The sequence below is a fragment of the Myotis nattereri genome (assembly GCF_964212035.1).
Source record: "Myotis nattereri genome assembly, chromosome: 8".
Taxonomy (NCBI): Eukaryota; Metazoa; Chordata; class Mammalia; order Chiroptera; family Vespertilionidae; genus Myotis; species Myotis nattereri.
In genome coordinates, this window is record NC_138083.1 from 30,758,969 (window position 1) to 30,774,871 (window position 15,903).

Sequence of the window (15,903 nt, forward strand, 5' to 3'; positions counted from 1 at the left end):
TTATCTGCTATTTATTTTGCATGTTGTGTCACATAGAGATTTAATTATTTTCCACACGGGTAATCAATTGTTCAGCACCACTTACTGAATAGTCCACCAATTCCCCTACTGCTTTGTAATGCCACGTTTATTAGACAACAAGATCTCATACATGTTTAGGTCTGTTTTCCTCTCCCTGTGCTCCCTGTGCCATTATGATAGCTTTATAGTAAATCTTATTACTAACATAGCTTTATAATAAATCCCACTTGGTAAGGCAAGTTTCATCTCCTGTTCTTTTCCACAAACAACTTTGCTATTAATGACCATGGGGATCAGTTTTTTTAAGTTCCATTAGAAATATCCGGTTTGGGAAGAATCAACATTTTAATGAGCATCTGAATAAACATAGGGTATATTACCTCTTATTCCATCTGTTCCATCTTATAGTCCTCCCTTTCCCCTGCTCAGAAGTAAACCTTGAGGTAAGAATTTCTTGTATCGATTTTAGAGAGGAAGAGGGAGAGAGAGAGAGAGAAAGAGAGAGAGAGAGAGAGAGAGAGAGAGAGAGAGAGAGAGATGGGGAGAACACTTATCAGTTGCCTCCTATCCACAGGAACCAGGGATTGAACTCACCACCTAGGCATGTGTCCTGACCAGGAATCCAACCCACGGCCTTTCAGTGTACAGGATGACACTTCAAGCAACTGAGCCGCACCAGCCAGGGCGAGAACTTGAGTGCAACTACCGCCTTACTTGGGAAGCAATCCCAGGAAAAACCAGCAGCAGAGTGGGGAAGAGATTCAGGGAAGGGGAAGTAGCTGATGAAGTGAGTATTCCCAGCAACTTAGCACTGTGGGCCCTATCTCCTGAAGAACTCTGAGAAGTGCTCTGGAACACATGCCTCAGAGCTGTCCCAGTTGAGGAGTGGGAAGCTGGAGTATATATACAACTCTCTTCAGCCATGATTGAGGGCTTCCAGCAGTCATCAATTCCCCAGCTCTCCTAGCCTGCTGACATGGAAGGCGGCCAGCATGCCGGGAAATGGTTAAGTGCCAAGGAGCACCAATAATGTCTGCTAAGCCACCAAAGGGTCTTTTGAAAACTCAGATATAAGCGTGTCTTTTCCCTGCCTTACGTCTTTTACTGTAGAAAAATCCAAAATTGTTGGCACGGCCTATAGGTTTCTCCACATCAGCTACCAGCTCCTTTCCTGCCTCACCCTGCCACTCCTTTCCCAGGAAGTTTAATCTCTAGCCAAATTGACCCACTGTCCATCTGTAATCCTTCAGACACAGCTGGATTACATCAAACACTCACTTCTTTGCATTTGTTGTTTTCTCTGCCTCTAATGCCCTTCCCTTACTCTCTTCCCAGAAAAATCTTTCTAGAAGGCAGAGTGGTTAACAACATGGTCATTGAAGAAAGATAGAGCTAGAATCAAAACTCAATTCTAATTTGCTTTGCTTAGTGGAAAATGCAAGATGACAGGTTGTGAAAAAGAAATAAGTAATTTGTCAAGAGAAAAAACCTGTTCTAATATTTATTTGGTCAAGTCCCTTCCTTCCTCCCTCCCCCCTTTCCTTCCATCCTTCCTTCCTTTCTCTTTTTGTTAATCCTCACCAAACATTTTTCCCATTAATTTTTAGAGAGAGTGGAAAAGATGGTAGGAAGGGAAAGAGAGACAGACAGACAGACAGACAAAGACAGAGAGAAACATCGATGTGTGAGAGACACACCGATTGGTTGCCTCCCGTACCCACCCCAACCAGGGGGCTGGGGATGGAACCTGCAACCCAGGTACATGCCCATGACTGGGAATCGAACTGGATACCCTTTGGTGCATGAACCAATGAAACCACTGAGCCACACTGGTCAGGGCAAGGCACGTCACATTTCTGACATTCAGTTTCCTTATTTATATAATAGAAATATACTTAATTCTTACCTTATAGAAGTATTAGGAAGCTGTATTATTATCTCTTGCTGCATAGCAAATTACCCCCCAAGTAGTGACTTCTAAATATATATATATAACATATATATATGTTATTTTAAGCAGTTTCTGTGGGTCAGGAATTCAGGAGCAGCTTAGCTAATTGGTTCTAGCATAAGGTCTCTCCATGAGGCTGAAGTTAAGATGTTGGCTGGGGCTGTAGTAACCTGAAGATCTGACTGGTACTGAAAGATCTGCTTCCATGACATGATGGCACAGTCACATGACTGGCAATTTGGTGCTGGTTTTAGGCAGGTGGCCTCAGTTCTCATCATGAGGGTCTCTTAATAGAGTTGCTTGAGTGTCTTCCTAGAATAGCAACTGCCTTTCTCAAGAGCAGGTGATCTAAGGAAGATGCTGCACGTTCTTTTATGACCAATATTAAGAAGTCACACATTGCAACTTCTGTCATACTCTGTTGGTCACTGGCCAGACTTTATTCAGTGTGGGAGGAGACTATACAAAGGCATGAATACGGGAGGCAAGGATCACTGGGGCCCATCTCGGAGCTCAGCTACAACAAAGGTTTACATGAAAGGTGCTAAGAACACAGTGTTTTCAAATTATACCTTTTAATGATCAGTCATCTTCTGGATCCCTTGCATAAACATCATTCTTCTGAGAAGCCTTCCAGACCACCATAGGCAATTATGAAATAGTCTTGGCAAAAAAAACAAAAAAATTGAATCTGTTTAAACTTTTGTTATTTTGCATCTTCAAGATCATAATTTGAGCATTGAGGAAAGGGAAATCATTATCTCAGGTAAGGACTCTTAGCTGGTCCAGGTCTTCCTACCTTTCCCTGTTTCCACACCCCAAAACACCATACCCAGTTACACTTACCTCTTAAATAAATGGGGAAAAATTGTATAAACAAAAGTCCAAACTATGGGATACTATTCATCAGTAAAAAGGAATAAATTACATGTAACAAGGGGAATGAATCTCAAAGTCATTATGCTGATTCCATTTATATAAATTTCATGAGCAGACAAAACTAATCTGTGACCATTAAAATCAAATCAGTGGTTGTCTGGGGCCAGGGTGGGGGATTTGACAGCAAAGGAACATCAAGGAATTTTTTATGGTCATGGAAATGCTCTGTATCCTGATTGGGGACAATGATCCTATAACTGTATACCGGTACACTTGTCCAAATTCATTGAATTGTTCATTTTGTTACCCATTTTATTACAAGGAAATTATAGTTCCATAAAGAAAGATTACAGGTGAAAACTTTTAAAAGACCCTCATTAAGTGGGCTACATATAGTATCTCAGATCATCCATGAATAGGTTGCCAGATTTAGCAACAAAAAACAAGGGGACCAGTTAAATTTGAATTATATTTAATTGCTTATGCAAATATAGATAGATGTAAAAGAAAAATAATATGGAATATATACTAAAAAAGCATTTGTTACTTACAGTATCAAAATTATATACTTCCTCCTTTAATTATATCTTTCTGACCATTTTGTTCTCCTTAATAGTTCCTTGTTTTATGGAATTTGCTAATAAAATTCCTTGAAGATACAATCTATGTTCATTTTTTTGTATCATGGCTTCTACATTGGTCACATCTAACTTATTTAGTTCTTTTGTCTATTGAACATTCATTAATGAGAAAACATGCTCAATGTTAGTTTTATAAGCCAGTATACCTAACATGTACTAGGATAAAGTTAACAACTCTGAAAATAGCTCTTAAAATTTGGTTTGTTGAAGCAAATACCATCTTTCATGGGATGCTTTCTTTTTCTGCTTTTCAGTATTATATTGATCTCTTAGTCAATAACTTTTAAAAATGTGGTCCACTGACCAAAAACGAAGAACACTCTTATCAATATTTATTCCTTCCTACTTCAATACTATACATGATAATTCCACTCATTCCTATGCTGGAAGAGTCTTTAGTAATATCCATGTAAAAGGTGCCAGGTTTGGAGGTTTGATTCCTAATCAGGGCACATACAAGAGTCACCAATGAATGCATGAATGGGTGGAACAACAAATCAATATCATTCTCTCTCAAAAAAATTAATAAAAGAAGAATCAAGCCAGATCAGCATGTCTCAGTGGTTCAGTGTTGACTTATGAACCAGGAGATTACAGTTTGATTCTCAGTCAGGGCACATGCCCAGGTTGCGGGCTCCATCCCCAGTGTGGGCATGCAGGAGGCAGCCAATTGGTGATTTTCTCTCATCATTGATGTTTCTTTCTCTTTATCCCTCTCCTTTCCTCTCTGAAATCAATTTTAAAAAAGATTAAAAAGGAGAATCTAAATTCTTCATGAGATGAAATCCACTTTAAAAGTTAGTCAAGACAATTGCTGTAATAATCATTCGTTTCAAGTCAGAATATTTTTTCATGCTCATAAGCAATGGCCTTATTAAGAACTGCCTTAATACTTAAAGGAATACATTTTTCATCAATCATTCCTTCAATGCATTCAACAGTTGCAGCAATGGAGTTGCTTCAATAACACTGTTTTCTCTTCTTCCAGTTTGCATAACCCTATTTTAAAGAGATAATTGTAAACTATAAACAAGAAAGAAATCAGTTTCCTTTAATGTACTTTAAGAGTCAATAAGAATTTTGGAGGCCTTTTCTTTAGAAGTAAAGTATGATTTCAGTGCTTCAAATACACTGAGTGTTCTCTCAACTCCATTTGTTAAAGAGAACTGACAGGTGGGTCTTTTTATTTGTTTGTTTTTAATCCTCACCCAAGGATATTTTTCCATTGATTTTTAGAGAGAGTGGAAGAGAAGGAGAAAGATAGAGAAATATCCATGTGAGAGAAATACATTGATTGGTTGCCTCCTGCACAAGCCCCAACCAGGGCCCAAGAAAAAAGAGGGAGGTATGTGCCATTGACCAAAATCGAACGTGGGACCCTTTGGTCTGCAGACTGATGCTCTATCCACTGAACCAAACTAGCTAGGGCACTAACTGGCTAGGGCAGCTACACTGGCTAGGTTTTTGAAGGCAAGAGAAATGAAGGATAATGAATGGCAACAAAATCACTTGGGTTTTAACAGTATAAGTGCTGGTGTAAGAGAACAATTTCATGACAATTACATCAAAGTCAGTAGGAAGGACATCAGATGCTCTTTGAGCAACATTATACAGAATACAAGCAGGACAGCCAATAGCTTTCAAAGAATCATTCATGTTTTACTGAAACTTTGAATAAACAAGTCTGCACCTTATGCAAACATCTACTAACATTTGTATTATCTCCACTAAAAGCAGTACAATTTTCCCCAATTCCTAACTCAATAAGAAAGTTTCTGGTGCTGGCCGTGTAGCTCAGTTGGTTACAGCGCCATCCCAAAACTCCAATACTATGGATTTGATCCCCAGTCAGGACACATACAAGAATCAGCCAATGAATGCATAAATAAGTGGAACAACAAACTGATGTTTCTCTCCCTCTCTCTCTCAAATCAACCAACAAATAAAAAGAAAGTCTGCAAAAATTTACTCTTGTTTCTGAAGTCTCATCTGGAAGGGATTTTATTCAATACAGCCTTATAAGGGAGCTTTTTCACAAGAAGAGTATTGCAAAGCAAAGCGAACATTTTTCTGCATTGTAATTACTTGCATCCATGATGCTACCATACAAAGATGAGCCATTTTGAGCTTTGATAATGACTGCAACAGGAAATGGAGTTATTACATTTTAAATTATTGCAGTAATTTTGTCCTGGCATTTGGAATTTTGCTTGCAAATTTGGAATTAGAAAATACTTCTCGTAGCAGTACAAAGAGTCATCTGCAGCCTGGCTGGTCGCTCACTGGTGAGTATCATCCTGTGCACCAAAGGGTCTTGGGTTCGATTCCCGGTCAGGGCACATACCCAGGCTGTGGGTTTAATCCTGTAGTCGGCGCTTGATCTCTCTCTCTCTCTCTCTCTCCTTTTCTCTCTCTCTCTCTCTCTCTCTCTCTCTCTCTCTAATTAATGAAAAGCATATCCTCAGGTAAGGATTAGAAAAGGAAAAAATAAAGAGTTATCTGAGCTGAAAGAATGACAATATACAGTGTGGGCAGCCATCACAGCCTCTGCTATGATTATTTTATCTTCTCATCTAAATTTCTCACCTGAGGATATTTTTCCCATTGATTTTTTAAAAATATTTTTTTATTGATTTCAAGAGGAAAGGAGAGGGGGAGAGAGAGAGATGGAAACATCAATTATGAGAGAGAATCATCGATTGGCTGCCTCCTGTACACCGCACCCTAGAGATCAAGCACACAACCCAGGTATGTACTCTGATAAGGAATTGAACCGAGACCTCCTGGTTCATAGGCCCACTGAGCCACACAGGCCAGGCCCCATTGATTTTTAGAGAGAGTGGAAGGGATGGGGAGAGACAGCGAGAGAGAAATATCATTGTACAGGGGCCAAGGAGCCTGCAACCGAGGTAAGTGCCCTTGACCAGAATAAAACCCAAGACCCTTCACTGGTCTAGAGTGGTCAGCACGCTAACCACAGAGCAAAACTGGCTAGGGCTAAATTTCCCTTAATCAAAATTGTTTTATTGCTTACTTTGATACAAGTTCAAGAAATCACACATTTTATTCCTAGCTGTTAATGTATCTGGTTTGTATCTGACTTTCTATCATTTTCAATATTGAATGAACACTTGCACACTGCACAAAGAGTTTCAAAGGGGCTTTTTCTCATTTAATAAATGTCCACTGTTCAGAAAATTCATCATGAAATTCACACTTGCATTTTGGCATTTTGGGATTCAAACCAAAAAGAGGTAACAATTTTCAACAAGGTTGTTAAGGCAATTAAATGGGAAAAGAGCCCTGACTGGTTTGGGTCAGTGGATAGAGCATTGGCCTGCGGACTGAAGGGTCCCAGGTTCGATTCCAGTCAAGGGCATGTACCTTGGTTGCAGGCACATCCCCAGTAGGGGGGGTGCAGGAGGCAGCTGATTGATGTTTCTCTCTCATCGATGTTTCTAACTCTCTATCCCTCTCCCTTCCTCTCTGTAAAAAATCAATAAAATATATTTTAAAAAAATAAATGGGAAAAGAATAGTCTGTTCAAGAAATGGTGTTCAGACAACTGGATAGCCACATACAAAAGAGTGAGGTTGGACTCTCACCTATACCCTACATAAAATTTAACTGAAAATGGATTAAATACCTAAATGTAAGAGCCAAAAATATTAAACTCTTAGAAGAAAATGTAGGGGTAAATCCTCATGACCTTGGATTAGGCAATGGTTTTTTAAATAAGACAGTAAAAGTGCAAGTAACTAGAGAAAAAATAGCCTGACCAGCTTGGCTCAGTGGTTGAGTGTCAACCTATGAACCAGGAGGTCATGGGTTATGGGCAGGGGATGTGCAGGAGGCAGCCAATCAATGATTCTCTCTCATCATTGATTTTTCTATCTCTGTCTCCCTCTCCCTTCCTCTCTGAAATCAATAAAAAAATATTTTTAAAAAAGAAAAATGGAGCACTGTTTATGCCTGGTGTTCTCTAAAGCTGAGATGGCAGCCAAGCACCCCCTCTCTGGGAAGTATACAGTTGCTATTAATCACATGGCATCTTATGAGCTGCACATCAGTGATGCTTATTTTTCTATGGCCTGTTATTATATTGAAGACCCAGAAGAATCTCATTTTGTCACATTCTTTGAAAACCAAGCTGAGGCGAAGAGGGAACGTGGACAGCAATTCCTAAGATATCTATGAGGATGGGAGAGTAAAATCTGCCTTCCAGTTAGTAAAAGGCCTGAGAGATGGATAACTGGGGGACTGGCATACAAGGTCTAGTCCGCCCTGGAGTTGGAGAACAAGTTAACCAAGCTCCTGTTAGACCTGAAGACCATAGCTCTGCCAACAATGACTCTAATATCTTATGCTTGATGAAAATGTACCTGGATGAACAGAAGAACAACACAAATTACCTGCAACACCAGCTTGTATATCATAAGGAATTAGAAAATCAGGCCCAGGAGGAGGAAGATCCATTGAAAAAGCCTGCTGAAGTGTTAGGAAAATAGACCTAACATCTGAAAGCAACAAATCAAGTTTTCCCACTGTGGTAGGTCCCAAAATCAGCTACTGATGAACAAAAATAGATCCAGAGAGCCCTGACCGGTTTGGGTCAGTGGATGGAGCGTTGGCCTGCGGACTGAAGAGTCCAGGGTTCAATTCTGGTCAAGGGCACTACCTTGGTTGCAGGCACATCCCCAGTAGGGAGTGTGCAAGAGGCAGCTGATTGATGTTTCTCTCTCATCGGTGTTCCTAACCCTCTATCCCTCTCCCTTCCTCTCTGTAAAAAATCAATAAAACATTTAAAAAAATAGATCCAGAGACAAAGAAACACTGAACGGACAGTCCAACCTCAGAGACTTGTATGCATGCATATTAGCATAACCAGTGGACACAGATACTGGGGAGGTGGGGGCTTGTCCTGGGGGTGTGAGTGGGGAGGGTGTCAATTGGGAAAAAGGAGACATACGTAATACTTTAAACAAACAAAAAAAGAGATATCCATGCAATGGAATATTATTCAACCTTAAAAAATGAAATTCTGGGGCGAAAAAAAGAAATTCTGGTATATGCTACAACATAAATGAAACTTGCAAAAATTATGCCAAATGAAAAAAAGTCAGTCACAAAGGACCACATATTGCATGATTCTGTTATATGAAATGTTTAGAATAGACAAAGCCATATGTAGAGAGAAAGACTAGTGATTCCCCAAGGCTAGGATGGTTGGGAAGAAATGGTAGAATGACTACTAAAAGGGTGATGAAAACGTTCTAAAAACATATCCATAGAGGTGTTAAAAAAGAAAGAAAGAAAGAAAAGGTAATAGCAGTTGTCACAAGAATTGAAAAAGTTGTCTTTTAAAAATCTCATGGCTTTGACATTGCGCTTGTCACTAGTCCAAACTCATAACGGCGAGAATTGAATCTTAGAAGGGTTGCGAACCTAGGACTTGACAAGGTGGGGGAATATTGAACTCAGTATGATTAAAAGAAAAAAAAGATGATTAATTTCTCGTCGGTCAGCAAAAGAAAGCTGTACTTGTAAGGCACCATCTCCCTAAACAAAACCAGAACTGATCTTATGGGTTTGGGGAAGCCTAGCGTTCAGGAATTGGCGGCTTCAGAATCGGGAGAGTCCAGCGACGGGCCGACTTGAGGCTCTGTTAGTGTGGTCACTGTTGTCAGGTCACCGTGAGGACCGGGGAACTTTCAGAAGCCTGGTCTCTGGAGTGAGGCACTTGCTGATTGGCTGGTGCCCGGAAGCGTGGAGCTGCCAATGATTGGCTCACTTTCAGAAGCCTGGGGCCCGCGATTGATTTACTAACTTTCAGAAGCTGAGTTACAGGGGCGAAGCTGTTGACCGGCTGACTTTCAGAAGCAGAGCCACTGTAGTGAGGCCGTCGGTGATTGGCTGATTCTCACTGTCTGTATACTGATGTGAAGTTTTCTCTAAATATCTTGAACTTGAGCCAAAAGCCTCTTCCTTCCTTCCTTGAATATGAAAAATAAGTACTTTTAATTTCTAGTCCCTTCTTTTGGTCCTCCTTCAGTCAAACCTGCTGGAGACACCATAGGGATTGTCCAGATCTTTTACTTGCGGAGGTAGGATTTTCGGCTGGTATTCCATTTAAGTGATTTAAGCGCCAATTACGTTGGTGGGAAAACAGCTCTAATATTTTTTGTAATTGGTTGCAAAAATATTAATACAGGATATTTAAGGTATCCTGACGAAGTCAACACATGGCAAAATCATTAACTACGTCCTGCATATACTCCTGGCAACACTGTCAACGAGGTATTTCCCCTGCTTTACACACAAAAAGACCGAGACTCGGAGGGATTAGGTTTCTTGATTATGGCTCTGAAGTCGGGAACGCGTCAAGCCAAGATCTGCACAGAGAAAGGTCGGGATCTTTGTGACCTTAGGAGCCTCTCACACCCATACCCAGCGCAGAGCTGGGCCCACTACCAACCTGAGGTCGGCTAGGTGTTGGAAGGAAGGGTGTGCAATTGGTCGGCAGCGGGAAGCGAGCAGGGCGTTCAGGAGGTGCCCAGCGCCCCGCGCTGCCCCGGATCCCGCTGCAGCGGAGGAAAGCTTTGAGGGAAGCCGAAGCCCGCTCAACGGGGCGGGGCAGGGCGAGGCTCCACCTCCGGGCGCGCCCGTGTGCGTGGCTGCAGGCGGCGCAGAGTCCCACTCCGTAGTGCGGAGCCTGAAGACAGGGCAGAGCGGCAGCGTGGCAGCCCTCTCCCCGAGTACGGGCGACCCCAGCGCCCCGCAGGGACCGCTCGCCAGCTCAGGAGGGGGCGCCGCACTGCGCCCTGGCGCCCGCCCCGCCCCGCGCCCAGCCAGTGGCCACGCCCCCAACGCCGCTCCCAGCCAACGTCCGACTCCGCCCCCGCCCCCGACGTGCCCCCGCGCGCCGCGCCCCCCGCCCACCCGGCACGCCCCGCCGCCCCGCCCGGCTGCAGAGGCCCTGGAGCCGCCCCGCGGGCCTGCACGACCCTCGCAGCGGCCAGGTTCTCCTCCGCTGCCGCCGCCTGCCGCCTGCCGCCATGGACGTGTACCCCTCGCACCGGCTGGGGTTGCCCCGCGCGTGGTCTGCCGGCGGCTCCGGCCGCGGGTCGCCCTCCGTCAGGTACGCGGGACCGAGGCTGCAGAGGGCGGCCCGGCAGGGGATTGCGGGTTGTTGGGGTCCGACGACGCCTCAAAGCCCGGGGTGTGGCCGGGCATGGCTTCCACGCGGGTGGTTTTTCCCTAAACGGCTCTCTGAGGAACGTTTCCCCGGGACCCGTGTCCTGTGTAGAGCCTCCCACAACGGCTCCGTGTGAAGGACCCCAGCGGGACATCCCACCCCACAGAACGTTTCCCCCAGCAGGGTTTTCTGTAGACAATCTCCAGAGTCCTCCTCTATGGATGGGCCACTTGCCTGCCCTCAGATTATTGCCCTCAGAAACCGCTAGAGAGACGAGCCCCCTCCCCGCTCCACACACAATAACGCCCCTGATTAGAAACCCCAAAGGGGTTTCCCTAGAAACGGCTTATGTATAATGCCCCCCAATCGGAAGTCTCCCCGAGAGCTTGTCCCCTTGACAGAGGCTTCCCTAAATAAGGGGGACCCCCTCCCCACCCCTACAGGCACACAGACACTGACAGCATCTTCCCTATTGCGCATGTCCTCGCCTCCCCCGGCCCCAGCCTCTTCGCGACCCTCCCTCGCTCCACAATGGGGAGCTCAGGTTGCGGGACGTTGGAGGTCATTAGGGACGCAGGAGGGAACACGAACTGGATGGATAGGAAAAAGAGGCTCGGGAACCCCGAAGGCGGTGGGCCCCAGGCCCCTGAGGCTACTAGCCTTCACAACTCCGGGGTGCCTGGCTTTGGGAGGGTGATATCGGGGAGGGGCCCGCACCCTTTGGAGAAAGGAAAATCTGTTTTCGACTTCTGCTCCTGGTGCCTTTGGGCTCCTTGTGACCTTGATAGTCTGGGCATTGTTTGTGATGGAGCTGGCCTGGGACCGCCTGCGGAATGCGAAGGTTGGAATGATGGAGGGGTTGTGGCAGAGACCATTGAGACGGAGGGAGGGAGGGTGAGAGAAAGAAAGGGGCTTTGGCGTACTGCAAAACTGCCATTAAACCCGAAGGGGGTTATTTTGGTTTGCTTTTTCTCTATTTTAGCCACTTAATAAAGCAAATATGGTATTGTTCCCTTGAAAGGAGATTTTGAACGTAGACGATGGAACTGCTTTTTCTGTATCCTTGTGAAGGTGATTACGGCATCGTATTTTTAACTGTTTGCTCACTGATCTGTTGTTTTTGTGCTTTTTTTTTTTTTTAATAAACCAAATTAATGGAGAGCAAGAACTAAATCTTAGAACCATGTTCCTCTCTTCCTTCCTGGCATTCCTTCCCTGCAACTAATGGGTGTTTGTTGAATGAATAAATGGGGAGGTGAGGCTAGATTCCCATGGTTGCATTTGCAAGTCCTTGTTTGCTTTTAATTTGGCAGGTGAGGTTGTTTGAACTTCTCCTCTGCCCTTCAATGGAATTCCTTGTGGACTTGACAGTTCCAAGTGTTTAGCTGCTTATGATAACCATCTCCAATCCACCCTAAGGTCCTAAACCTTTCTGGCAGACAGTTTCACTGTTAGAAAGTATTTGAATTTTACATAGAACGAAATGGCACTTTAGAACTTGGAACAGCCATCTGTTAAAGCCAGGCTCTCTGTAGAATTGGGGTTCATCCCATCATCTTAAGTGTAGGAATCTTGAGTTTTTGAGACATTCGGGGGGAAAAAAGAGCTTCCCAGTGAAATCCATCTCTAAAATATGGTGCCTTCCCTGTTTCTAAAAACATGGCAGTGTGCAGTTATTTTTAAAGTAAAAGATAAATGTTGGTTAACTTTACTAGTTTTTATGCTAAAAAGATAAATGTTGGTTCACTTTACTAGTCAAACTCTGAATCTTCCACTGAGTAGTTTGAGTGAAACTCGGTCTCCGGACAGGGGGTAGTGCAAGGAACCCCAAGACCTGGCTGTTTTATACCTTTGATAAAAGAAGTTGGATGAAGGTTCCCCTCCTTTCTTCACCTCTGTGTAACTGAACATGGTTTTCTTACCCATTCAAGCCTTTTCCCTGACTTTTGACATTGAACATTTCTAGCACATTTGGGCTCAGCACTTTCCTGTCACCTATACTTATCTTCCTTGCTTAACTCTGATTCCTGAGTGATGAAAGGGACAGGGCTAACTGGTGAAGTTACATTCCTAAAGACCCATAGATAGTATTTTGCAAGAGTGTGGTTTAGTGGTGGTGTTTATTTTTGCAGATAAGGAATACAAATCAGGTGGTAAAATCTTGTTGCTTAGAACTAGAACATTTTTTTTAAAGGATATGGTGCTGTCCATCAGATATTTTTGGTTTCTGCCTCCTGGACATGTGGTAACGCACTTGCTTGCCCTCTTGAAGTTGGGTTTGGGTACGGCCTTGTGAGTTCCTCTAGGTCAATGAAATGTGCACAGGAGTGATGCTATACCTTCTGGTGTGCAATTTACCACTCTCTTTACCTCTGGTGACTGTTGGTGCTTCAGGTGGTTCCTAGTCCATCAGTCTGGGACACAGAGCAAGCTTTCAGGTGACTGATGTTTGAAATGTAGACTGAGGAAGAAGCTTTTGGAGTTGTTATTAAGTACCTATCTTGACTCGTACTAAGGAACCAGTATAAAATATGCTTTCTTGCTCCAAAATCTTTTTCTGCAGAGGGATCTGATCCTGCTCAGGATTCGTTTCATTTCACTGACTCTTTATACAAATAATCCAACATACACTGTGCTAGGTGTTCTGGATTCAAGCAAATAAGGCAGGCCCTTACCCTTAAAGATCTCCTTTGTAGGTGGAAAGAGACAAAACAATAAAAATTGTAATACAGGGTGAAGATAAATGAGTACTGAGGAAGAAATAGGGCCGAAGGAACAATAGTGTAAGAGGGCACAGTTGATTTGGGGCTCGATGTTGGAAGAATGAGTTGCCATTTATTAATTTGGAACACTGGAATAAGAGCAAGTTTGTGGAGAAAATAGAGTTCAATTTTGGCCTTGTTCATTTTGAGTTTTCTAATAGATATCCAAGTGGTGATATTGGGTAGGCAGTTGGATATACAAGTCTGGCATTTAAGAAAGAGATTGGGACTGGAGATACCAACCCATATGCTGATGACTCCCAAATTTTTATTTTAAAGCTGTGAGACTAGGCCCTGGCAAGGTAGCTCAGGTGGTTAGAGTGTCATCCCGATACATCAAGGCTGCTGGTTCATTCTCTGTTCAGGGAACATACAAGAAGCAATAAATGAATGCATAAATAAGTGGAACAACAAATCGATGTTTCTCTTTCACTTCCTCTCTCTCTCTAAAAAAAAATAATACACAAAAAAAAGCTCTGAGAGTAGGTAGAGATGCAGAGAGTAAATGTAGATAGAGAAGAGGACCAACATCCAAGCCCTGGGCTATCCCATGTAGAAAAGACAAGTGTAGCAACATCTTCCAACTTGTGAGGGAAAATGGTTTTCTGCCTCCGAGATAGGAGAAGATTCCCCGGTGGAAAGCCAAGTGATAAATACTGACGAGGACTAAGAATAGACTGTTAGATTTGGAAATGTGGAGGTCAGTGGTGACTTGGACAAGAACCGTTTTCATTCAGTGAGTTCAAGAGAAAATAGGAGAGAAATTGATGACAGTCAGTATAGATAGTCATAGTGATTTTGTTTCAAGGATTGTTATAAGGGAAAGCAGAGTAATAGGGCTTTAGCTGGGTGGGCATGAGTGTTAGAGTCCTTTCTGTTTTTAGGTGGGCAGACATTTTAATTATAGCATGCTTGTAAGTTGATGGGAATGATGGAGTACAGAGAGGCAAACTGATGATTAAAGAGAGAGAAGGGACAGTTTCAGAAATGAGGTCCTTGAATAGGTGAGAGAGAATGAGATCTAGGACATACGTGGATATGTTGATCTCAGGCTAAAGTAGTGCATGGACAGTTCATCTGTGGCAATTATATGGACACAAATGCTGGTGCAGTGGTAGCTTGGTAGTGGAAGAAAGTGGAAGTTCTCTTCTGATTACTTCTATGTTTTTAGCTAAACAAGAAGGATGTCTGTCAGCTAAAAATGAAAAGGGGGAGGTGTTGAATGTTTAAGGAGAAAGAAGGTATAGCATTCATCCAGTAGAGTGGAAAAAAATCAGTTGAATAAGGAAATATTGCCTTATTAGGATTGCCAGGCAGTACCAAAAACATACCCATTTGGTGTTTGTTGTCATAATTTAAGGTGATACCCAGTTAGTATGGTTATATGCTTTTCCTTTAGCTGTATTGAGCTGCTTCGATGTGGGCACTGTGGGAGGGAGTAGCTGAGGTAGGATAGAGGACATCATTAGAAGACAGGAATAAAGGAACAGAGATAAAGGTAGTGGAAGGAGCATCTATGCATATTGAGAATATCATGAATTAAGGAGGGAGTAGTAATAGCAAAAGAGACCATGATCCAGAATCTAAAATCTTCAGGGAATGTGGAGGACAGAATGACCCAGAGGTTTGTAGATGTCTGTAACAAGGAGGAATAGTGGGTGGTTATTGTTTAATGGCATGAAGAAATCATGCAAAATGAAATAAAATTTCTCAAAACCGAAGGACATAAGTTTCCAAATTCAAAGGACTCGCCAAGAGTTCAGCACAATTAATTTAAAAATAGCCATGCCAAGGCACATCATCATGAAAATTTTGCACACTATAAAGACAAAAGAATATGTACAAATCACATAGATAGATAAGGTCAGGAACTGTAGAGTTGGAAACTAGAAGATAATGGAAAAAGCAGTGCCTTCTGAAGGAAAATGGATTCCCACCCAGAATTCTGGATCTAACCAAACTCTCAGGCAGGTGTGAGGGAAGGATACAGACATTTCACACATGCAAGCTCTCAAAGTTTGACCTTCCGTACAACCTTTATTGAGAAGCCATTGGAGCTGTGCCCTATCTAGCAAAACAACCTGATTAAGGGGTTCTTGTGTGGGGGCTTCTCTATTCCATGTACAAGTTGGATTTCTTCCTTGTTAAGGGACTCATAAGCAAGGACCATCTTTGTTACCCCTGGGAATTATCAAAGGGATGGGACTTCTTAAAATTTATTTTTTAATATATTTTTATTTATTTCAGAGAGGAAGGGAGAGGGAGAGAGAGATACAAACATCAATGATGCGAGGGAATCATTGATTGGCTGCCTCCTGCACACCCCCTACTGGGGATTTGCCGGCAACCCAGGCATGTGCCCTTGATCAGAATCGAACCTGGGACCCTTCAGTCCGCAGGCCAACACTTTATCCACCAAGCCAAACCAGCTAAGGCAGGGATGGGACTTAAAAA

The 15,903-nt window shown here is 43.1% G+C and overlaps 1 protein-coding gene across 1 annotated transcript in view; it reads left to right on the top strand.

Moving 5' to 3' along the window:
• Window positions 1-10,547: 10,547 nt before the first annotated feature.
• The window catches only part of DNAAF9 (dynein axonemal assembly factor 9), a gene marked incomplete at its 5' end in the record, with an annotated part of 132,958 nt that continues 127,602 nt past the window's right edge, over window positions 10,548-15,903 (top strand). The window contains one exon of the mRNA XM_081097454.1: window positions 10,548-10,630. Coding sequence (XP_080953580.1) covers window positions 10,548-10,630 — 83 coding nt within the window. The remainder of the gene's footprint in view (window positions 10,631-15,903) is intronic.